Raw genomic sequence first — 23436 nt, 5'->3', positions numbered from 1 at the left:
GTAAATATTTTTATTTTAAATCTTAAAATACTTTGCTTTATGATTTAAGTGAAAAAAAATCTATTAATGTCATAACTTAAATTAAAAATAAATTTTAATTATTAAGTCAAAATAATTATGTTTGACTCAATTTAATGACTAAATATGATTTTATAATTTAATTTAAGTCAATAAATAAATTAAATATATTTGATAAAATAGTTTAATATCACAACTTAAAATTAAAACTAACTTTAACTATTAAGTCAAAATAATTATCTTATTATTAATTTCAATTTTTTTTTTTGTCTCATTTACTCATCTAATTAAAAAGAGTATATTTTAGTATCAAAACTTCACATTCATAACTCATTTTTTATAGTAGATATTTTTTAATTATCTTATGTATGTATAATACTTTTAAATATTTAATAAATGAATTTTTTACTTGAGATTAATAAAAATAAAAATAAATTAAAATTAATGATGATAAATATTAGTTAAAACTAAGAGAATAAATATGTGAATTTAATAATTTTTTAAAAATTGAAAGTTAACTTGATCAAACAATTTTAATACTTAAACTAAAAATGCCCTGAAAACCTACTCCATTAACTTACAATTGAAGAATCACGCACAGCTGCTGTGCCTGTGTCTCTATCTTGATCGTTTGAACACAGTAATAGGACCTCTGAAATGTAACTGACCACCACCGTGTTTTCTTTGTGTGGGCGAACCCACCAACTGAATCCTCGGCAGAGTGAGAATCCTGAGGTGGGGGATAGTTCTTCCTTTCTTCAATAAACCAGAAATTCTATTCTAGCATGCTGTCTATCGTGAACAGAAGTTATTTGCCTGAAGACTGTTAGTTCTTGAATATGCCACTGCAATTATACTGAGACAAATGTTAGGTTACAGAATGAAGATACATGATAAAATCTAAACTATTGGATGAGAAAACAAACCATAAGACCCAAGTACAAAAAACATTGGACCAAGGTTAAAAGCAATGGAAGGGATTCGGGTACAAAATGATGAGACGAATTCGCTACTGTAATGGGACCTTATATGGAGGAGTCAGTCTATTCAAGCTGGGAAGTATTGATTTCAAGCCCTTCCGAACTCATGGATGTACAACCTATTATATCCAAAACAGACGGTTACAATGCAGTTTGACTGTGACTTGGACATATGTTGAATTTTCTCATCACCTCTATACCCTCCGCAATAGTTGATCCGGCAGTCCCAACAAAACCAAGAGAAGCACAGCTGCAAACAGTTTCCTCTATGTATAAAAGGATATCAGGTAATACCTGAGGAGGGCATTGCTGCTTCATCCTACTCATTCTGTCAACACTCTCAGGAACAAGCCCAAGCCTCATGCCATGCCCAGACTCAATGAGTTTTTTCGCAGTTCGTATCACCAACTCGTCTTTTTCTCTCAGAACATACAACTTAACTGAATCTGAATCTCTTGCCAAATCCTCTAGGTAACTTCCATGCCAGTCGGCTTCAGGAAGATCAGTCATCACAAAAATACTAATAGGGAGAGGACCCTTCTTTAAAGAATCAACCTTATTTTTCAATGCCAAAAATGTAGCTTTCCAATGGTTCTTGAACTGTCCATCCAACAATCTTAACTGCGCACAAAGAAAAGGACCCTTTATTGTCTCAAAAGCATACTCCTTTGCTGCACTTGTTATTAGGGGGACAAATGGGAGAAATTCAATCTTTTGAATCAAAGAACTTATCCTTTGATCTCTAGGAGCTTCATCGATATCGATATATAGCTCCGACCCTTTGTATGGGGCTGTGAAAAGGCTTCCAAATGCCAGAACAGTAGCTGATTCAGCTTTGGAACCAGGTCCAAGTGTCTTATATACATCTCGACGCTTTCTAATATATGAAATTTTCTTTTTCTTCTTCAGTTGTTCATCGGGTTGGAAAGAATCTAAAACCTCATCATCATTTTGCTGATAAGTCCAAACAGTAGTTCGACAATCTTCATCTAAAGCATATATACATTTATCTACATTACCATCAAGTCCTGATAGTCGAGACCCACATTGTTTTAGGCTGTCAAGCAAAGATGACTGGTCATTTGATTCATCGAAGCAATCAAAATCAACATTCACACCACACCATAAAGATATGAAATCCCTGAAATCTATGGCTTGAATCACCGAAATGGACACCAGTGAAGAAAGATCAATGATATCAGCCATGGAGACATACCTGCAACCAGTGGGCAAAAAAAGGATAAAATTTCTGAAGACCCAAATTCAGGCACCCAATTAAATAGAAATACCATAAAAAAATCTAGTCCTGAGAAATTCATCAGTTAACTAGTGAGCAACAGAAGTTAAGGATGGACTCCATCCTTAAATATTCTAATGCTCCTCTCTATCCCTTTGAAAATCATATACATTTATTGTTTCTTCCTCCATCAAACTACATAAGCAAAGTTAGCAAAAACCGAAATCTAATTTTAAGAAATTCAACAGTTCTCCTGATATATCAATTTCCAAGAAGCAACCTGAACAAATGGAATTGGAATTTCATACGAACTTTAAATCGGATTTCTAAATCACAAGCAGGTAAGATGTTGTTTCCAGATCACGGTAACAAGGAATTGAGAAAAGCATTGTAAATTCATAGCAAACAACACCATCACCACCACTGCCATGAGTAACATCTCAACCATCGCCTCCATTTTCTGCTACAATTCGACATCACCATGATGTTACCCTCAAAATCTCATTCACCAACTTCCGTTCTTCCCGAATCCAAACCATTTCGCACGATTTTAACAATCCCACAATTCCGGCAAACAAAAGGGGAAAAAAAAGAGAGGAAATACTCACCTCCGACTCCGAAGGAGGTCGATGACGTGATTCCAAACCGAAAGCCTAATCTCTCCGGGACCCAAAACCCTAAACTTGGGGCAGCTACCGAGAGCAACCGCATGGTGATCCAGAATGGGCGGAACGACTAGGGTTCGATTGAGAATGGCGGCCATCAAAATGGCGTTCTTGAATTCGGAGACCTGGTTGCTGAAGCCGCTGTGAGGAGCGTACCAGAGGAACCTTTGTCCAGGTAGGTTTTGTGGGGTGCATTGGGAGGTTCTGGAGATGGGAAGGAGAGAATTGGGGATGTGGGAAGTGTAGGAGACGAATATGAAGATGAAGATAAAGATGAGGAGGGAGATTGAAAGGAGTGAGGTTGTGTTGTAAAACCCTTTCTTCTTCCATACTCTGTTTCTGCTCAGATTCTTCATCTCTCCCTCTAAAATGGTTGTGATACACAGATCTACGCTACTCTCTGGCACGGTGCCACCCTGCTTCCATCCTCCGACTTTGGGTTAAATTGGCCGTCCAATTTTGAGTACAGATTCAGAAGCCATACTTGCAAATCTCAAGTAAAACTATATTTTTTTAAATAACATAATTGATTCTCCAAAAAAAACTCAAGCAAGATTAAAAAAAAAATTGTTGAGAAAAATAATTTTTTTATTTTTATTTTTACGATTTAAATTATTTAATTTTAATATAAAATAATTAAATAAATAAATAAGTTTGAAATAGTATATAAGGTGGAATTCATTGCGAGAGTAAAAATCATGTTTAGAACATACATTTTCATTTCAATTGTTAGAAATGAATTAAAATATGGATTTAGAATATATGATTTCATTTCAAATTAAAAGCCGCGTTTAGAAGATGCAACTTCCCTTTAAATTAAAGAATGTTTTATAGTTTTGTTTTATTTTTTAATTTACAAATCATAAATGATTGTAAAGAATAAATATTTTACCACAAGCCAATTGTTTCAAATTTGAATTTATTATTTAAATTATTTATTTATCCTTTTTTTTTAAATATATATAAATTTTATAAAAAAAATAAAATAGTATGTTTTAAAATAATATCTTTATTCAACTAATACTAAAAAAAAAAGCTTCGACATATAGATTTTTATTATTTTAAGGCATAGATTTTTAATTCTCAAAAAGAGTTGTTTGTTTTTCAAAATAAAAATGCATGAAATCAGTTATAGGTTGTTTCCTAAATAGATTTTTTAAAACCATTTGAAAACAAAATGTTTTCAAAAAGAGTGTATTTTAATTTTCATTTCCATCATTTTTTAAAAATAATTTTTATTTATAATATTTTATTTTCAATCATCCACTATATTTATATAATTATATTTAAAACCACCCCAAAATTACAATTAAATAACCCTAAATATATTATCAGAAAACAATACACTGTTTGATTTTTAAGGATAGAAAATAATTTTTTATTTTTGGATTGTAAAACATATTTTCTGGTTATTTTAATTTTAATTTTTTTAATGGGAGAACAAAAAGGTGTTTGCAAAGTTAAGAATGAATAGGGAGGGACACCCTCTACTATTCAATTTCCTGCATGATTAGAAATTGCATTGGTAAATATATATGGATTGAAGAGAGGCAGAAAGGAAAATCCCTAAAGAGGCATAATCAAAGTTACCAATATTGAACTAATGACATTTCAAAGAGGGTCGGCACATGGGGACCATTCCAGATCATGTGCAAACCATATTGTCCTATAAACTATGATTTTGGATACTACACTGGACCAGCAGAAATGAGAAAACTGAAATTCTGTGCTGCAACTCGACTACCAATAATACACCCTTGCCCTGGGTCAGGAATCAACATAACATACTAGTGGGCAGAGTGGCAAAGGATTTAAAACAAATACACACAAAATGTTAAAAGATTTAAATGATTTCTGATAAAAGGAACTATAACCTACAAGGTAAGAACTGGATTAAGTTAATTTCTAAAATCAAACTTATTAAAGCGTGTTCCCACATAGAGAGATAAACAAATCCAAACCAGACTGCACATTATTCATCTTGTATTAACAGGAAATTTGCAGAGCTCACCAGCACTGAGCTGACCTACAATCTCCATACCAGCAGAATCTTCCCATTGGGCTGCATGGATCAGCTACTAATCAAACTGCATGGATTGGACTGCCGCTCGAGTTCATGCTTGAACTGCCAGAGGCTGGATTAGCATGGAAAGCAGATTGCCTGCTTGACCCTTCAAGTAGTTTCAGTGTGAGAGAGGAGGGACCAGCATGACCGATGGATTCTCCTAAACTCAGTTTTGACATGCCAACCAGCTCATCAACATTGATTGGACTCTTAGAATGTACAGCTGTTGGCTTAAGCACCTCATGAGTCTCCATTTTAGTTGGCTCTGAACTGTTTCCCGGCCAGAATGGAAAAGAAAATGGGAAGAATGGTGAGAAATAAGTAGGATATATTACTGGGGGACAGCCTTGTAAGCCATCCGGCTTTGGAATGGGCGGTTCTCCATCATTCGAGTTGGTAGAATCCATTGATTCACATTCTTCATCCAGAGCCGGAGGAACAGGCAATGGGTTATTGCTTAGTGTTTCAGCTTGCGAAGGGTTGGTGGAGAAGAAATCCCGTGATACCATTGGAGTGTCGACAGACTGCACAAATGGGATGAAATGCAAGACATATAATTACAAATGAGGAATACTATTTGTGCATCCCAAAGCAGAAATCCAACCACTGAGATTCTAAATAGAAATAGATGAAAAAAAAAAAAAAAGAGAACTCTAATAATCTCTTAAGACTACAAACATAGCGTATATACCAATGATGCACACTGGAGCCACAAGAGAATGCAATCTACCATTTTAACAAGTCTAACAAGCAACTATTGCTAAAAATTAGCCCAACATGACAATTGTTTAGCAAAATAAATCCAGATTATCAAATAGAGATAGATTCTTCCAACGAGGATCTGAACAAATATAAAAAGGGTTCATTCCCCTACAGTTGTTGCACATCGAGAGCATGACAATGCCATTTATTTCTTTACTGCCATCTATCCAGCAGTAATGTTATATATGCAGGTGACTTTATGCATGTTTTTTTTTTTTCTAGGCAAATAAGCAATATGTTAAACAGCCCCAAAAAAAAAAGGGGGGGAGGCACAAAGTACACAGGACGTATACAATTGTGCTACAGGGTGAATAAAAAAAAGACATGCTGTGTTCTGTTTGCTCATGCATAGAATATAGAAAGGGATACTATACTTACTTCATCAGCTACAATATCAAACAAGCTGGACCGTCTTTTTCTCCTAGACACATTGGTTTGCCTGATGAAATATTTCTGAGCATGGCTGGCAACTTGAGTAGGTGTCCTTGATATAACATAATTACGTGAAATTCCACGCCAATCCCCTTTTCCAAGCTTCTGCAGTCCAAGTAGAAACATTCTGTGTTCCTCTTCAGTCCATGGAGTGCCTGCATATCAAATTATAAGTTGGTTCACAAGACAAGAGGACATGCATAGTACAAGCAGCACATATATCAGAAATAATTGAGACCTATAAGGTGATGGCACTGTATGAATTCAGAGCTCCATCAGCCTACATACATCATATGCTCATAAAAAGAACAAACCAATAACCAAAATTATTACTGATACGGTATCCTTAATGAATCACCAGACAGAATGTAGTGGCATCTTCCAAATCGATTTTCTACTCCCTCTCTTCATAGTAGATAATAGAATCAAAATAAACACTACCTTGAAGAAAGCCAAGAGTGATTATTGGATACGGCTTGAATTGATTATTGACAGTACCAGTTATATGACATATAGAAGTTCTCTTTTAGCATTTTTTTTATATAAGTAATGATTCATTAGCAGAAAAGCAGTTGATTCGCCTCTTAGGCAGACATGTCACCAACATCCACAACAATAATTGAGTTACTGGCTATCCAAATGTTTGCTCATATTACTTAGATACAAATCAATCCAGCCCATCTTCAGGTTCAGAGCCTTTACCAGACCCTTTTCAAAATAAATCCAAATCACCTTTTTTGACAAATAAAAGACCCCTACTATCAAAATATTTTCATTGTATTGCACATCTCATATTTGAACAGATACATTTAATTTGTGCAACCATATCATTGCAACATCATGAATGAATTGCCTAAAATCCAATTATATAGAGATTTCAGAGAAGCTTCACTCACAATTTCATTTTTACCTTTTTTTCTCTAAAAAGTATTGTTTTTTTTCCTTCATTTCTTGGGGTAATCATTTGTTTGTTTTACCTTTATGCTTCTTCTGCTTTCTTAGGAGGACAAAAATAAAAATGTTATAATCTTAGACCTTTTGTTTTCCCAATAAAAAGAAGTTCCATTATTTGGAAACTAGGGAAAAAAACCACCTCTCGACTTGCCTAATATAACAATTTGGCTCAATTGAGATAAGTTTTCTAACTTTGAAAATAAAAAAAGATATACGTACACACGGGCATACACACATTTATATATAAAAAAACTGTGAAATGTTGCATCCAACTTTTCTTTTACTTTTCCTCAATTTTTCCAGCAAGCAAAGCGAAATTACTCGATTATGGAATGGCAGTAGAAGTTCACTTCCTCAAGGAAGCTAGTTAAAAGCTCTACTCTACATTCATACTGGATTAACAAGCTTTTAACTTCCTTGAAATTTCATATGCTTTCTTTATAAGTACCCACCCTCTCCCATGTAGATGTTGTCCACCCAAAGCTCAATGGGCCTTCATGACTTTAAAACATATTTACCTAGTTGAGAGAAGTTGTAACTACCACCCCCCTCCCATATACATATTGTCTGCTCCGAGCTCAATGGGCCCTCACAGTTCTTTCCAATGTGAATAATATGTTTTGTTACATATATCAAACTTCAAAAAAAAGAAAAAGAAATTGGGATCAGTTTGGTTTTTCATTTGTTTTCATAATGGTTCATCGCCCCTTATCTTTCTTTCCCAGAATACTAAATTTCAGTTCACACTTCAACAAAACTACCATGGATACAAGCAACAAAGCCCCATAATTGTAAATCAATCATCAATCAGAACCATGAGACCTCAAGTTTAACAATAAGAACCTGTAATCCTACGCTAAAATTTCCACAAATCACCATGAAAACCACAATAACTATGAAAAACAAAGCCCAGTAAAATCCCCAAAACAGCACGAATATATAATTCCAAATAGATTAAAAATCTGAAAAACAAAAATAGAAACTCATCAATCAATAAATCAAACTAAAATATAAAAAAAGGAAATATTCAAACCTTTCTTGCGCTCCCGGCTGGATGATGAACCAGGAACGAAACCCTCGGAGGCGTATCCATCGGCCGCGGCGCCGTGCTCTGGAGTCTCTCCGGGAGAGACCGAATTGTTACCGGAAACGCCGTTCTGATGATGACCAGAGCTCGTCCCGGCGTAGTGGCTGAGATTGCCCATACTAGCACTCTTACGGATCAACCCATCAGTCAATCGAACCCCGAAGATCTTGACCCCGCGGTTGGGGCATGTCCTGGAATTGTGCCCGTTGTGACTGCAATGCGAGCAGCGGCGAGTCATGGTTCCAGAAATCAAACTGAAGCAGATCGGATCGCGGATTGTGTATTGTAGATTAAAGATTGCAAGAGCTGAGATTCGGATCTCGGGAAACGGGTCTCACATGATCCGATAGAGATGACAGTGTGAGTTAGGGTAGGGCTAGGGTTTGGTGGATTTCGAGAGAATGCGTTCCTCAGAGATAGAGAGAACAATCCATAAATTAGGGTGCAGATAAAAGGGAAATGATTAGGTGATCCGAAGACAATTTAGGAAACTGGTCCAGTGAAAGACAGCCGTTCGTTTTAGTCAAACCAATTATGCCCACTGGGGACTTGTGTCCCCATGATTTCGTCGACTATTCATTTCCACGTTTAAAATAAAAAAACAAGTCAATTCCCCTAATTTTGTCATTTTTTTAGTGTCCTAATAATCTTCTTTATTATTTTTCCTTTCTTCAAAATCAAATTTTACTTGATCATCCGTGCTTTTCCAAAAACTTTACAAAATTTTGAATTATTTATAACAAAATAAATAGATTAGGAAAAAAAAAATAATATGATAGTATTAAATAAAAGGAAAGGTTTCAATTTTATCCTATCTTTTATATTTCTTAAAAGTTTTAAAATATAAAAAATGATTTAAAATCATACTTAGACTAAACATAATACATTTTTTTTTCTAAAATTAATTTTTTAATTAAACTATATACTATAAAAATATGTGACATTTTGTTGTCATTTAAGATGAAATATTGTTGTTGGGAGCACATGCCAAAGGGGGGCTTTGTACACATTATGATGTTAGTATTTGAGAAAGGAGAAGCCCATACCATGTACCGAAATGCAGAAGAGCTGGTCTCTCAATTTAATATTTGGACCCGAAGAGTGGAATCTTCCTGTGGTGGGAATGGATATTATCTCATATCCTAAAGTTTATCATATTAGATTTAGCCAGTTAAAGTAAATCGTTAATCATACATATCATGTATATTTATATAATGTTGGGTGAATCAGGTCCAATTTTAGAATATTTGGTCCATGAATTTCTTTATTTTAATGTTACAAATCATTAGAAAAATGATGGTGGTTGATTCTTGAGTCCCCCGTTCCTTTCGTGGATGGTAGCACACATGTTTTTGCAATTCTGTGTTAATTATTTTCAAATATAAAAAATATGTTGAAAATATTGACAGTAATTTTTTACTCTCTAGAATTAAAAAAAAATATGAAAATTCTATTAATTATCAATTATTTTTAAAATAAGTTTTTGAAAATGATTCTGAAAGTAAAGTATTTTTTGAAAATACATTTTAATTATTTTGACTTATTTGTTGGGTATTATTTAAAAAATGATTATATGAAAATAAAATGTTTTTAAAAATATAAAAAATAGGCTGAAGATATCTCAAAACGGACTTTTATGGTATGTAACATCAAAGAGCTTTTGAAAAGTGTTTTTGAAAACATTCTGAAATATATTATTATTTTCAAAAACTATTATTTGGGTACTAGTATATTGGACTGGAGTGAAAGCAATAAATACAAATAGGATAACGCCTCTGTACAAGGTGGGTGAGATTTGGGAAAGGAGAGAGTCCAAACCTGTCCACGTGAGCAGCCCCTTTTCAGGGGCAACCGGAAGCGGATATTCTAACATGTAATCGCACCTGCGAATCTGCGATGTCTTATCTTGCAAATTGGATTTTAATAGAAAAGCTTATCCACACATTTTATCTTTTATCCTTTCTCATCCTTCTCTGAGGTCCACCGTCCACCAAAGCTGCACAAACGTTGCCTACGATGATGATCGGGCGGTTGTGATTTATCAGGATATGATGATTAGATGAGAGGGTAGCGTGCAGGCAAAAACTTCGGCAGTGCACTTTAGCGGATCGGCACGTGACTGTCACTCGGTCTTGTACGGTCCAGATTCAATTAGAAGTTTGTGACGACGGAGAGTTGTTTGTGAATGTGACCGACCACCCACGTGTCGTCCTTGACCCTCCGACCTTGGGGTTTACTTATATTCCTACCTACAGATGAAGTTTGACCTTTACACAAGCCTTCCGTGCAGGAGTTTTCTTCTACATAAAATACTCTAATTTTTCCTAAATTCTTGTATGCAGCTCAAAACCAGTGTTAGGAAAGAATTTTGGGTGCGGATTGTGGACAAATCTGAGTATGGAAAAGGCTTGTGGCGCGTTAAAGGAGGGTTATGACACACGAGGCGTAAAGGATTGAAGGATGATGTGACTTCGTTGAGTCTCCATGTGTAGCACATTAAGCAACTGTTATGATATTGATGTAATAAAACAAAGGTGTGTTTGGATGAGTTCACATATTATTCTCTTATTCTTTTCTGGTTGATAGGACACACACCTTTTATTGTGCTTCAAATCAAATAGCACTGAAGAGTTTCTCAAAACAATTTCCTGGACCCATAACTTCATTGCAAGAATTGCAGCTTCAGATCTTCACAGGTAGCATTATGGCTTCAAGGTCACTTCAGAGGAATATGTTAGATTCAACCGGTTTTCCAGGTAAGCCCCACTGCGGATTGGGGGAAATCTGCATGGATAGCCATTAAATTTTATCTCCATTTATCAGTAAAGCTACGTGAGCCCATGAAGTGCAGAGTAGGGAACAAACTACACAGAAAAGAGAAAAACAAAATGAAAGAAAGAACGAGGCAACAAGATGGTTAAGGGATTTGGATTTTAGTAGGCCATCAATGATTCTGCTAATAAAATGATGCCAATACCACTCTTCACCCTAGTGGAAGAAAACATGGAAAACCATTGCTCGTGTTACGAGTTGAAAAAACTTGTAAGTAGCCATGAGTACTGAAGGAATGATGGTATATTTAGAGATAAACAGAAAGATAGAACTACATCAAAATTAATAGTTTGACAAGGGTTTACATGCCTAAGTACACTCTTTCTTACCCCCCCCCCCCCCCCCCCCCTCCACAAGACATTATGTTGTTAAAAGTTCAAAACATATCATCAAAAGGACCAGTATACCAAAACTTACAACCTTTTCTCGAAGAGTTGCTAGAAAGAATGCCCTTAAATCAAAATGCTTAATCTCAGTCAGAACCTAATTGCAATACATGTTAATTTTTGACACATGGAGTGGGCATGAATTCAATTTGATGGGCCAACTTATGTCATATAGAAAGCAAAAAAATCAACTCAAAAAAAGCCAGATTGAAACATCTAACGTAACAACAGAGATAAAACAAGGGCGTAGCTGGAACAGGTTCATTTGTACCTTGGAGGGGATGAATCACTGCAGCAACTTTTCAAGCACTCTACTAAACAGTTTTCATTGGGGTCCAAGAAGAAAGCCAACTGCAATATGCAAATCCAAATCTGTCAGAGTAACACAGAACTCACTTGATAAAAAAGAGCTCAAAGGAAAGGAAAGGACATGTGTTTACATCAGTTGGAAATGAGAACACTCCCATTGTATTCTTTCATAGCACTTGAAACAAGCTCAATCATTTGTCAACATATTTGAAATGAGTTTCTGTTAACATTATAATGCATGTTGTCATCATTTCAGGCAACAGGTACATTTTTAATACCGGCCAGAGTCTAAAGAAAAATCCTGACCTTCAAATGTTCAGGAAGAATTCAATAACTAAATCTTTTCATTTAAAAAATTCAATTTTTTTAGAGGCTTCTCAAATATATGATATGTACCATAATCCAATTTCTAGACTTTTCTGGTGCACACGGTTTCTAAGAAAAAAAATATTCAAGTTAAAAGCAGTTAACACCGTTCACACAACAGTTTACGTCTAAGAGCTAGGACAGGTCCAACAAGTCCAGACCATTTATACAAAAATGCTCGAGCTCCAAGCAGTTTGAGCAGACACTTTTTACTATAGGATGATAGGCTTCCATACAAAAATTTACATCTAAGAGTTATGACAAGTCACAATGCCCAACAAGTTCAGCTCATAGATGGCACCAACCATCCACCTAAATTTTTGCTTAGCCAAACAACAACAACAATAATATTTTACAAAAGCAATTCAAGTTCCAATTAGTTTGAGCAGAGAGCTCTCATTATGGACTCATAACCTTTCAGACCACTTCCCAGACCTAAGCCATCCTATCATACCCTAGACTTTGCAACTTCACTCAGCGTACCCATATTGCACAAAACTGACACGGGTGTAGGATCCCTTATCGTTTAGTCCTACTTCGCTTTGGATATGATTATTTAATTTTGATTGATACATATTTTTAAAAAAAAATTCAACTTCCTTAGCAGTTTATTTCATTGAGAAAAAAAAAGAAGAGAACTTAAAAATATTTAGGGATAAAGTTAAAAAATAAAAGAGGGATTGTGAAAGGCTATTAAGAATGGATGGGAGGAGTTTATTAGAAGGGTCAGGTTTAGGGTGAGAAATGGTAGGAGGGTGAGATTTTGGAATGACAAGTAGTGTGGCAATGATTCATTGCAAGAGGCATTTCCTGGGCTGTTCTCCATAGTCGCTGCTAAAGATACCCAAGTAGACCAATTGTGGGAACAAAATTGTCAGGAGAAGTGGAGGCTTTTTTTAGGGGGTTGTAAGGACAAATAATTAGAAAGGATGTAGAGGACATCATGGTTTGTTGGGAATCAAAGAGCAGTATCTTTATAATTAAATCCCTATACTCCTCCTTATCAAATTGTAGTATGGAGCGGTTTCTAATAGGCATCCCTTGGGTCCCAATGAAGATTAGGTTCTTTGCCTAGGAAGCTTTATGGGGAAGAATTCTAACTCTAGATCATCTCAAGAGGAGGGGTTGGAGCTTGCCGAGGAGATGCTATTTGTGTAAAGGAGAGGAGGAAATGGTGAATCATATCGTCCTTCATTGCTTCAAAGCAATCATGCTATGGTAAGTAGTTTTTGTTCTGTTTAGAGCTTAGTGGGTGATGCCCTCCTCGGTTAAAGATGCCCATCTTAGTTGGCATAGATCTTTTGTAAGAAGAGAAAGAAAGAGTGGAGAACAACTCCTTTGCGTTCATTTTAAACTTTATGGAAGGAGAGAAATAGGAGAGCTTTTGAAAACACCGAGAAGGCAGAGCAAGCAATTTAACGATCTTTTATGTACATGTTGCTGGGTTGTGTTAAGGTGCACATAGAAGATAGATCCTTTATCTTCGTTTGATTTTATTGTTTATCTAAGCTGTAAGGCAAGGGTGTTGTTTTTTGTGTTTCTCTAAGTTTTTTTTGGCCTTTGGCACATTGTATACACTATGCATATTTTTGTGCTAGGCACTTTTAATACATTTGTGATTACCTATCAAATACATACATACATATATATATATGGGAGATTCTTGTAAAAATTATCTTTACTTTGAATTGATTTCTAATTGATTTTTCCTTTCCTTTTCCCTTTTATTATGTCATATCCCCATATCCATATCTAAATTTTTTATCCTTTTTAGTTGGTTCCTCGTATCCTAAATTTTGGAGTTCAAAGAATCTTATCCTAGCCATGTACCTGCACCTGAAATCTACACCTGAGTCCAAGCAACATAGCTAAGTAATAGGACAGATCCCACAAGTTCTGGATTAGATGGTGCCAAGCCATCAACTCTCCAACTTTTTCTCAATGAAACACAAAATAATATACAAAAGAATTTTAAGTTCCAAGCAATTTGAGCACAGAGTTTTCATTATAGACTGGTAACCTTTCAGACAACAGTCAACACCAGAGAGCTAGGACATGACCAACAAGTTTGGCTTGATTAGGTGGCACCAACCATCAACTATAGAAACACTTTTTCAGCCAAACAACAATAACTTACCCATCCAAAATTTACATTATTAGATGAATTTTATTTTCTGTAATCGCTTTATCAGAATGATCAACCCGTCGTTATAATCCAGTTAGGTGAGCATATTTTTTCAGGACCTGAACAACTAGATAAGAAATAAACATATTGCCTGAACTCAATATAAGACCTCAAATATAAGTTCCTATACAACAGTCCAATCACAAACATGAATCCCATGAGCCTTTTAAACTAACATATTAAACTGTCAAAGACATAATGGCACAAACAGGACAAGAAAAGTAAACTGGGAAGCAAATCAATCATTACAGAATATCGCTCTTGTCCTGTTGGCATCACTCTGTGCACGGTTGACCTACAAATGAATGACAAGAGAAAGAAGAAGTCACTCAATGTCAGCATTAATTAAGAAAAATTAATCTTAAAGAAAGATTCTCCCTAAAAATAAAAAAATAAAAAATAAATGAAAAGCTTCAGAGTGAATAGAAAATAGATTACCTGAACAAACAATTAGTCCACCTTTCCATCATGTCCCCAATGTTAACAATGAAGGCCCTGCATATTCATGTTTTTCCATAATAAGCTTCAAAGCTCTAAGTTAATAATACATCTAAGCTGAGGTAACAAAATAAGACTTTGTTCAACCATACTGCAGTAAAGTGGTATTATCTCTGTCAAAAGCCAAAAAGAAACTCCTAAGCTGAACCTTTCTGCCACAGTTAATATGCATGTCAAACATAACACTGGTGCCCACAACTATAATTTTTGTGTCAGATCTTTTAGAGGCTGTAAGGTCATAAGTGCACGTGTTATCCAGAGTAAGATGTTCCAGCTTAATTGTCACCCCATATAAGAACTTCAACAAATTCCAGAAACAGAAATCTGAATTTTTTTTCTACATAATACATGTGTTTTTAATAGGTTAATTTCTGTCTCATTGATCTTCTTCATCTCTTTGAAGACAACAGACATCTTTTCAATAATTCTTTGTAGCTGCAGTGATATTGATATTGGTATGGTATCTCGTTATTGAGTCTTAACTCTTGAGTAACAATATTGGTTTCTAGTTTTTTGGATTGGTTTAGTTTCATTGGAGGTAATATGCATTTTCTAGATGTAATCATACTCAAATAGTAACATGGGGCTCCACTTTAACAAGTAATAATTTATTTTGAACAGGAAGACAGTCATGGACATATACATTATGTCTAACCAAGATTCTGATAAAGAATGCTAAAAATAATGAATAACAGTTCATGTGAATTTTGCTCTTCTGACATCCATGGACATAGTAATGAAAATTCCTAGTCTTTTAAATTAGTTTTAGAAAGAATTGTTGTGCAACAAAGTTATTGATAATATATCGGAAGTCAAGATCCTGATCTTATTTTAAAACCATAATTGTGTCCTACAAACAATAAAGCTTTCCAGACCATTCACAAGCCATAACTCACACTCCGGATCTACTCTAGGAAACTTCATTGCTAACATCATTAACACAATCACATGGCTTCGAATCACCTAGCTCTATTTGACAGTGTAGAAGAATGTCCATCATGGTGTGAAAATTAATCAGATCAACTTTTGCCTCTCGAGGCTATCAAAGAAAATTTATATATTATCCAGTAATATTTGCATTTACATGAAGTTTGAAACAATGTACTTACCCATCAATATGAGGGACATCCTCCCAGATCCGCGGTTGCTTAAATTTTTCCCTGCAGACCTGTCAAGACTAAAAAGTAAGCTAAATTTTGGTTGCAAAATTAGAAATTAATGAAACTAAAGCTGAGGATCTTGATTCATTAACATCAAACATGCCTGAAGTCCAGGAACACCATTGGTTGCTAGAAGAGTGACCATTCCATAATCTGAATGGGCTGACGCACCATATGTTTCTTCATCACCAAACTCCAATTCACCTAAAATAAAATAAAAACAGGACAGAAGCCATTTTCTTTCACTTTGGAGGATTATGTAAGTTTTTTTTTTTTTTTTGATAAATGAGCACAAAATATATTAAAGGGCGAAAAGCCACAAAGCATACAGGTAGTATGCATAGCAGCCTAAAAACAAAAAACACATGAACAATCAACCTCACCAGCCCTTAAGGAGCCGCTAGCCACTCCAAAAAGCCTAAAAGCGAAAAAGACTCCTCTCCCATATACACCCTAGCCCAACTCCACAAATTGCATACAAAAGAATTTTTGAGTTTTTGTATAGCTAAAAAGTCCCCCCTAAAAGCTAATCTATTTCTTTCCTTCCATACCGTTCAAAAAATACACAACGGGATGGAGTTCCAAATATTTTTCCTCTTTTTCCCCACAAAAGGGTCCCTCCAACTAAATAACACCTCTTTGACCGTCTCTGGGAACACCCACTGAGCCCCAAAAAAGGCAAGGACGATCTCTCAGAGGACCTTGACCACTATACAGTGTAAAAGAATATGATTTACATTTTCCTCTTCACAGCCACACAAAAAGCAACGATTAGGGAAGTGCCACCCCCGTTTTTAGAGCCTATCCAAAGTAAGGATCTTCTCCCAGGTGGCCTCCCAAACAAAAAAAGCAACTTTGGTTGGAACCTTATCCACCCAAATGCTCTTTTTCAGGAAGGCGATGGTATTAGGAGTAGCCAACAAATTATAAGCATTCCTAATCCGAAAAGTACCATGACCCCCTCCTTTCCATAACACTGAGTTCTCTTCTGAAGAAATCCTAAAGTCCCTCAGCATATGAAACAACTCTCCTATCAAATCCAACTCCCAGTCCTTAGAATCTCTAGAAAATCTAAGATTCCAACCTCTTTGACCAAGGCTTGAGTCCCACACTTCATTGACCGTTGCGTTCCTATGGACCGCCAAGGCAAATAACTGGGGAAAATTTTGGGACAGCGCCGCGTTGCCACACCAATGATCAGTCCAGAACTTGACCTTATTCCCCTCACCCACCTTGAACCCTATGTTATCCCAACACCAGTTTGCCTCCTTCAAAATCTCCTTCCAAACCCCCACTCCAAACGTTCCGCGAGCTTCATTAGTCCACCATCCAAATCCCTCTTAGCCATACTTCACCCCGATCACCTTCTTCCAAAGGATTTCCTTTTCAAAGGCAAATCTCCAAATCCATTTACCCAACAAGGCCTTGTTCAGTAGATCAATCTTCCGAATGCCTAGACCCCCCTTCTCCTTTTGAGTGCACACCACCTCCCAATTGATTAAGTGGATTTTCCTTTCCAAGCTTCCCTCTCTCCAAAGAAAGTCTCTTTGTAATTTTTCAAGTCTTTTTGCTACTAACTTGGGCATTCGAAAGAGGGACAATTGGTAGATAGGTATGTTGGCCAATGTACTTTTAATGAGGGTAATTCTCCCGCCCTTAGACATATATTGTCTTTTCCAAAGGGCTAATCTTCTCCTCATTCTTTCTTCCACCCCATCCCACATTGACAAAGCCTTGTGGTGGGCTCCAAGGGGCAGCCCCAGATAGACAGTAGGAAGAGACCCCACTCTACACCCTAACTCCACTGCCATTTCCTCAATATCTTCAACCTCCCCAACAGGAATTAATTCGCTTTTAGCTAGATTTATTCTTAGACCAGAAGTCGCCTCGAACCAAGCCAAAATCCAACTTAGAGAGGTTAGATGCTCTTTCCTTGCTTCGCAGAAAATGATTGTGTCATTAGCAAAGAGCAAATGGGACACATTCATCTCCATTCCCCCTCTCCCTCGAAGTCTACAGCCTAAAATGAATCCTCCGTCAACAACCCTTCTTATAAGTGCACTTAGCACTTCCATACCCAAGACAAAAAGATAAGGAGAAAGGGGATCTCCTTGACGCAGCCTCTTGGAATTGGAAAAAAAGCATGTTGGCACCCTGTTGACCAAAACAAAAAATTTTGCAGTTGAAATGCACCACCAAATCTATGCCATCCATCGAGATCCAAAGCCCATCTTGTGCAAGACCTTCATGAGGAAATTCCAATTAATGCTATCATAGGCTTTTTCAATATTCAGTTTGCAAATCAACCCTTTCTCTTTACGTTTATGCCAAAAATCAATCACCTCATTAGCTATGAGCGAGACATCCAAAATCTGTCTGCCCCTCACAAAAGCATTTTGATCCACAGAGACCACCTTACCTAAGACCTTCTTCAGCCTATTGGCCAACACCTTGGCCAAAAGCTTGTACGACCCCTAAAAGACTGATAGGCCGGAAATCCCCAAGGTCCTCAGCCCCACCTTTCTTTGGAATGAGGACCAAGAAGGTAGTATTGAGACTTTTGGCAAAAGATTTCTTATCAAAAAACTCCTTAAACAGATCCACAATCTCCTCCTTCACAAAGTCCCAGCAAAATTGCCAAAAGGCCACTGTGAACCCATTCGGGCCTGGAGCCTTATCTCCATTCATTTCCACCAGTGCAGAGTGGATTTCTTCCTCAGTGAAGGGCAGCTCCAAGACTTCAGCTTCATTGAGGTTTAGACGTTGAAGGTGCAACCCCTCAATATCAGCTCTCCAGCCTGGCTCTTCTGAGAGCAGTTGCTGAAAAGCATTCACAATCCCCTCACTCATCTCCTACTCCTCAGCCAACCACACCCAATTGATCTTAATTCTATCCACGGAGTTGTTTCTTCGGTGGGCAATGGTCATCCGGTGAAAGAAGCTTGTGTTCTTATCCCCTTCCTTAAGCCACAGCTCCCTTGACAATTGTCTCCAATGGGTTTCTTCCAATAACACCCACTTTTTGAAGGTTTCCTTAGCTTCTTTTTTCAGCTCCGTTTCTCCTTCTGACAGACTCCTTTCACTTTCCACCCCATCCCAGAATTCGACTTGCTGGAGGGCTAAGTTTTTATTAACTTCCAGCCTTCCAAACACGTCCATGTTCCAACCTTTGATTTTTTCCTTCATCACCTACAGCTTAGTGGCCAATCTAAAACTGGCCCTCCCTCTCCCCCCCGACCCCTGCCACCAACTCCGAAGAAGATCCTTAAACCCATCAACTTTAAGCCACATGTTTTCAAACCTGAACGGGGAGGGGCCCCGTCTTAACCCACCACCCTTCAGCAAGATGGGAAAGTGATCTTATGTAAGTTATAAAAGAAGTATCAATCTTCCTGTCATGATGAATGGTGGTGTGAGTTTTCGCAACAAACCATAGATCTAGTTTCATTAAATACATAGAGTCATAAACAGAAATGTAATTGCTGTAACAGTTCTGACCTACACAACTGCAGGACTTTGCTCTTTCTATGTATTTTCAGTTTTGCATCTAGTTACTAAACTGGCTCTGTCAAAATTCATATGGAGCCAGAGAGACAGAGAAGGAGAGAGCGAAGAAGAAGAAGAAGAAGATATGAGCTCCATTCTACAACATGATGCATCCTATAGTTTAACCTTCTCTCCATGTATAGAAACCTAGGGACTCCAAGAATCCATGAAAAATGAAACTACTGCAATTAAAATATTATAACTAAGCAGGTACAGAAGAGCCAGAGTGCCATATACCGGGATAGTGTAATAGGCGAAGAAATGGCATAGGATCATCTAAGGCCCCCACTTTCTCAAAGAAGTCTGTATCCAAGTCCAATGCCTGGGCTATCAAAGAGATCAGCTTTTTTCCAACAGACCTGAGGCAGAAATACAACACCATCTAGAAGTCAAAAACTCAAATTGTCATAATCTAAGGATTCACATAAAAAAAGGGCCACAAAAATCACACTCTACTGCCAGCTAACTGTGTTTGCCCATATTTCCCATCCTTAAGGAGTGGCACCTTATACACATTGTTTACAATATTATCAAGACATATGAAACCACTTTTTGCTTCCAAACTGCAAATCAGTCGTTACAAGGAAGAAAAAGGGAAATATTGGGACAAGCACTATATATCTACTAATTAAAGGAACTAGATTATCAGTAATAAGCTTTTGAAAATGGTACAAAGAAATTTATTGGCACTTGAAGCAAAATTGATAAAGCAAAGTGACAAGCCTCTGAGAAACTAGAATAGCCACTGATAAATACTGATTCTCAGTTGTTAAAAACAATGCCAACTAGAAATAAGCACTAAGGAGACATTAAACTTACAGTAATTTTTTATGGTAAGATTCCATTGTAGGTCTCCAAGATGGTAGAATTTCTGAAATTTCCTAGCCAGAATAACATCAAAAATAATGTTCAGTCAAATGTTCATCTCAAGAAAGCAAGTTCATGATTAGTAAAAAGAATACTTGGAGGTTGATCAATAAAACCAAAAGAAAAATAAGAGAAGATTACAATTCAGAGATTGTTCTCTAACAACCATGTTTAATATCAGAAAAGTATTGAACAAAATCTTGACAACAGTGGATGTATTTGGTAAAAAAAAAATCAATATATACAGTACCTTCTGAAGGCCATCTATTCAGATTGCTTCGACCTGCTTCCAGAGAACCAATATAGAAAGACTCTTTGGAGTCACCTGTTTTCAGATCAGCAGAAAGGGATTAAGACCGACCTCTCCATCCCTCTTCTAGATAATACACACAGATAACCAATGGCCTAAAGAAAGCAAAGCTTCTTTCATCTGCCATTAAGCATTTAATTGACAGGTTGCAATGGGGCAATCAAGGTCAAATAAACAAATAAAACATAAATAATCAAATAAAGATTAAGAGGTTGTTTGGTAAAATTTTATACTTATTACTTAATGACTTAAGTTGACTTTAAGTTAAATTATTCTTAAGTTGTTGACTTAAGACTTTTATTTAATTTTTACTTTAAATATTAAGGTTGCTTGGTAAAGTTAAAATAAAATTTATTCTAAATCATCAAAGTGACATATTTACCCTCATAAATTTTAACTAATATTCACTTTCATTAATCTTAAGCAATAAGTTTGTTTGTTAACATCTATAGTTAAAGCATTGTAGATATATAACATAACCACAATATATTTACTATAAAAAATGAGTTCTAGTTGAGGAGACATGGTTGTAAAATATTAGTCTCACTAGATGTGGGGAAATGAGGCAAAAAATTTGAGATTAAGAATAAGTTTAATAATTTTGACTTAATAATTAAATTTATTTTTAACTTTAAATTGTGATATTAAATTATTTTACCAAATATTTTTAATCCACTTAATGACTTAAATTAGGTTACTAAGTTATAGTAAGTCATTAAATTGATTTACCAAACAACCTCTAAGTTGCACTCATTTCCAATACGCAGAATTACATATTTACCCAATCTCATGGATATAAATTGTATTATGGTAAAAGAAGAAATGGCTATTTAAGTATAAATGGGTCCTGCAAATAATTGTTCAGTTACACTCCATGTGTATGGTCATGGATGCACCTGCAAGTACAGGGCTGCCTAGCCAACTAATAGTAGAATTTGCAATGAATTGGACAATCATAAACAACCAACTTACACCTTATCCAAAACCTGACTGACAAAGCAATACAGAATCCAACAAACATGTACCACTTAGGCAACATAACAAAAACCATGATCAAAACAGGAGTTTAAACAACCTCTCTCTTGCTGTCTTATATATAACATATTAGATCCATAGAGTTACATTATAGGTACAAGGCAAAAGGCAATGCTACATTATTCACAATGCCATGTGTTAAGACAAGCATTTTCCATTGTAAAATTACAAACCTCTGGAAGATGAAGAATAATCGAGATTCTCAGCATACATAGGCGTGTAACCTCTGTGATGCTTAGTAGCCAGTTTCATCTTCTCTTCTAGAGGGAGGGAGAAGAATTTTTGGCTCTCATCAAACACTCTCAAAAGCAATTCTTCCTCCACCCCATGATTAACAAGGTAAAAGAAACCGCATTCTATGCATGCCTACAAGTATAACACCCACTTTCAGATTTTTAAATATGGCCTTATGCTAAAAGACAAGCATAATTACTCTAGCTCCTACAGGAGTTCTTTTGTAAAAGTAGAAACTGTCTACGAAAATGAAAAAATATTGTAATTTGGAACCCTTGTAAAATTTCTAGCATCTTGATTCCGCCCATAAAAGAGATTCTAAAATCCCAAAGGGTAATGCAATACATGACCTTCTTGATATAAATCACCCTAATTTAATAAAAAATTTACAAATCATGCTACTGAATCTTTCAAGAAAAACGTAGTCAGGGAATTGATTTTTAAACATCCTAGAGTTTAGAAAACTGATGTACGATAACTCGAGTAACATTTGGCCTTTAAATATTTTCTCCAGGCCCAAACTGTAGTGGATGAAGTGCCCCTCAAAGGAAACGACAAAGGTGGCCCAAAAGTGCTTCCCCAAAAACAGAGAATCATTTTGTTTCTGGAAATGCCCTCTCCAGAGTAGGGCATGCATGTGTTTTTCTCATATATCTACTTGGACAAGCAAAAACGAAAACCTCTGATCAATTTGTAATTCAGAATTTGTTTGGGAAATTAGAAATTGAAGTCACACTGAATTCATTTTTCATTTCCGCGTTATTCTGTTTCTACTAGCCAAACAGGGTACTTAGGGTTTGAGGAAATACTGAATCCACGAAAATAGAAAACTGAAGAGGAATGGAGTGAAAGTGAAAGTGAAAGGAGAAAAGAAGGGGAGAGGGACAAGGAAGAGACCTGGCGTATGGATTTGGCGGTGGAGATGGAATCCGAAGATGACAAGTCTATGATAGCCAGTTTCAGTGTCTCCGCCATTTTTCTCTCTGCAACTCCTCGTCAAAGCTTTTTCTTTGTCGGGTTGTGCAGCCACCAATTTTTTTAAGGGGTAATTGATTAAAAGGGATCACATCTTCCCATTTTGAAAAACTTAACCCATCACTTTTTTTTTAACCTAAAAAATATCTATTTTTAATAAAAATATTCTTATCTTTTCCTTAAAAAAATAATCATTTCTTTTAAAACACATATATAAATAATAAAAATATTTATACAAAATATAGCTAATTCTTCAAGTTAAAAAATAAAGAAAATTAGTTTTATAAATTTGGAATATTTTCATCCTTTTTAATTAATTAATTTAAAAAATAAAATAAAATATACATTTAAAATATCCAAAATACCCTCTTCTTCTCACTCACTCCTCCAAATCTCTTAACCTTTTTCTTCTTCATCTTCTCTTTTTTTTCTTTTCTTTTTTTCCCGTCCTTTCCTTCATTTGCTTCCTAGCTTCCCTTTTTTTCATTTTTAAATATCGAAAACAAGTGACGATTAGGCTATTGATGGTAGGA

The 23436-nt window shown here is 35.9% G+C and overlaps 3 protein-coding genes across 3 annotated transcripts; all 3 read right to left on the bottom strand.

Annotated features, from left to right (window-relative positions):
• Positions 1-847: 847 nt before the first annotated feature.
• Positions 848-3392, bottom strand: LOC117921350 (O-fucosyltransferase 30). Its single transcript, XM_034839236.1, has 2 exons — positions 2844-3392; positions 848-2214 (listed from the first exon to the last, which is right to left on the bottom strand). The coding sequence occupies exons 1-2, from the start codon at positions 3254-3256 to the stop codon at positions 1140-1142; spliced, it is 1488 nt and encodes a 495-aa protein (XP_034695127.1). The 5' UTR covers positions 3257-3392; the 3' UTR covers positions 848-1139.
• A 1216-nt stretch (positions 3393-4608) lies between these two features.
• LOC117921646 (transcription factor KUA1) lies at positions 4609-8639 on the bottom strand. Its single transcript, XM_034839598.1, has 3 exons — positions 8147-8639; positions 6106-6314; positions 4609-5489 (listed from the first exon to the last, which is right to left on the bottom strand). The coding sequence occupies exons 1-3, from the start codon at positions 8436-8438 to the stop codon at positions 4983-4985; spliced, it is 1008 nt and encodes a 335-aa protein (XP_034695489.1). The 5' UTR covers positions 8439-8639; the 3' UTR covers positions 4609-4982.
• Positions 8640-10689: 2050 nt separating this feature from the next.
• On the bottom strand, positions 10690-22961 carry LOC117923986 (2-oxoglutarate-Fe(II) type oxidoreductase hxnY-like). The gene is made up of 11 exons (XM_034842521.1): positions 22826-22961; positions 21868-22060; positions 20600-20674; positions 20302-20353; positions 19720-19841; positions 16040-16140; positions 15886-15944; positions 14717-14773; positions 14528-14573; positions 11690-11769; positions 10690-10984 (listed from the first exon to the last, which is right to left on the bottom strand). The coding sequence occupies exons 1-11, from the start codon at positions 22901-22903 to the stop codon at positions 10903-10905; spliced, it is 945 nt and encodes a 314-aa protein (XP_034698412.1). The 5' UTR covers positions 22904-22961; the 3' UTR covers positions 10690-10902.
• Positions 22962-23436: the final 475 nt, after the last annotated feature.

This window comes from Vitis riparia, chromosome 1 (assembly GCF_004353265.1).
Source record: "Vitis riparia cultivar Riparia Gloire de Montpellier isolate 1030 chromosome 1, EGFV_Vit.rip_1.0, whole genome shotgun sequence".
Lineage (NCBI taxonomy): Eukaryota > Viridiplantae > Streptophyta > Magnoliopsida > Vitales > Vitaceae > Vitis > Vitis riparia.
Note: the sequence above shows the minus strand (reverse complement) of the source record. Positions and strands in the feature narration are given on the sequence as shown.

Bases quoted from the DNA above. Each gene is read 5' to 3' on its own strand.
- LOC117921350 (XM_034839236.1), bottom strand. From the start codon at position 3,256: ATGAAGAATCTGAGCAGAAACAGAGTATGGAAGAAGAAAGGGTTTTAC. The intron at 2,215-2,843 runs GTGAGTATTTCC...CACTGGTTGCAG, and splicing joins GACCTCCTTCGGAGTCGGAG to GTATGTCTCCATGGCTGATA.
- LOC117921646 (XM_034839598.1), bottom strand. From the start codon at position 8,438: ATGACTCGCCGCTGCTCGCATTGCAGTCACAACGGGCACAATTCCAGG. The intron at 6,315-8,146 runs GTTTGAATATTT...TTTGATATGCAG, and splicing joins CAGCCGGGAGCGCAAGAAAG to GCACTCCATGGACTGAAGAG. The intron at 5,490-6,105 runs GTAAGTATAGTA...CCATTTGTGCAG, and splicing joins TTGATATTGTAGCTGATGAA to TCTGTCGACACTCCAATGGT.
- LOC117923986 (XM_034842521.1), bottom strand. From the start codon at position 22,903: ATGGCGGAGACACTGAAACTGGCTATCATAGACTTGTCATCTTCGGAT. The intron at 15,945-16,039 runs GCATGTTTGATG...TAGTCTTGACAG, and splicing joins ATGGTGTTCCTGGACTTCAG to GTCTGCAGGGAAAAATTTAA. The intron at 14,574-14,716 runs GTAATCTATTTT...ATTCATTTGTAG, and splicing joins TGGACTAATTGTTTGTTCAG to GTCAACCGTGCACAGAGTGA.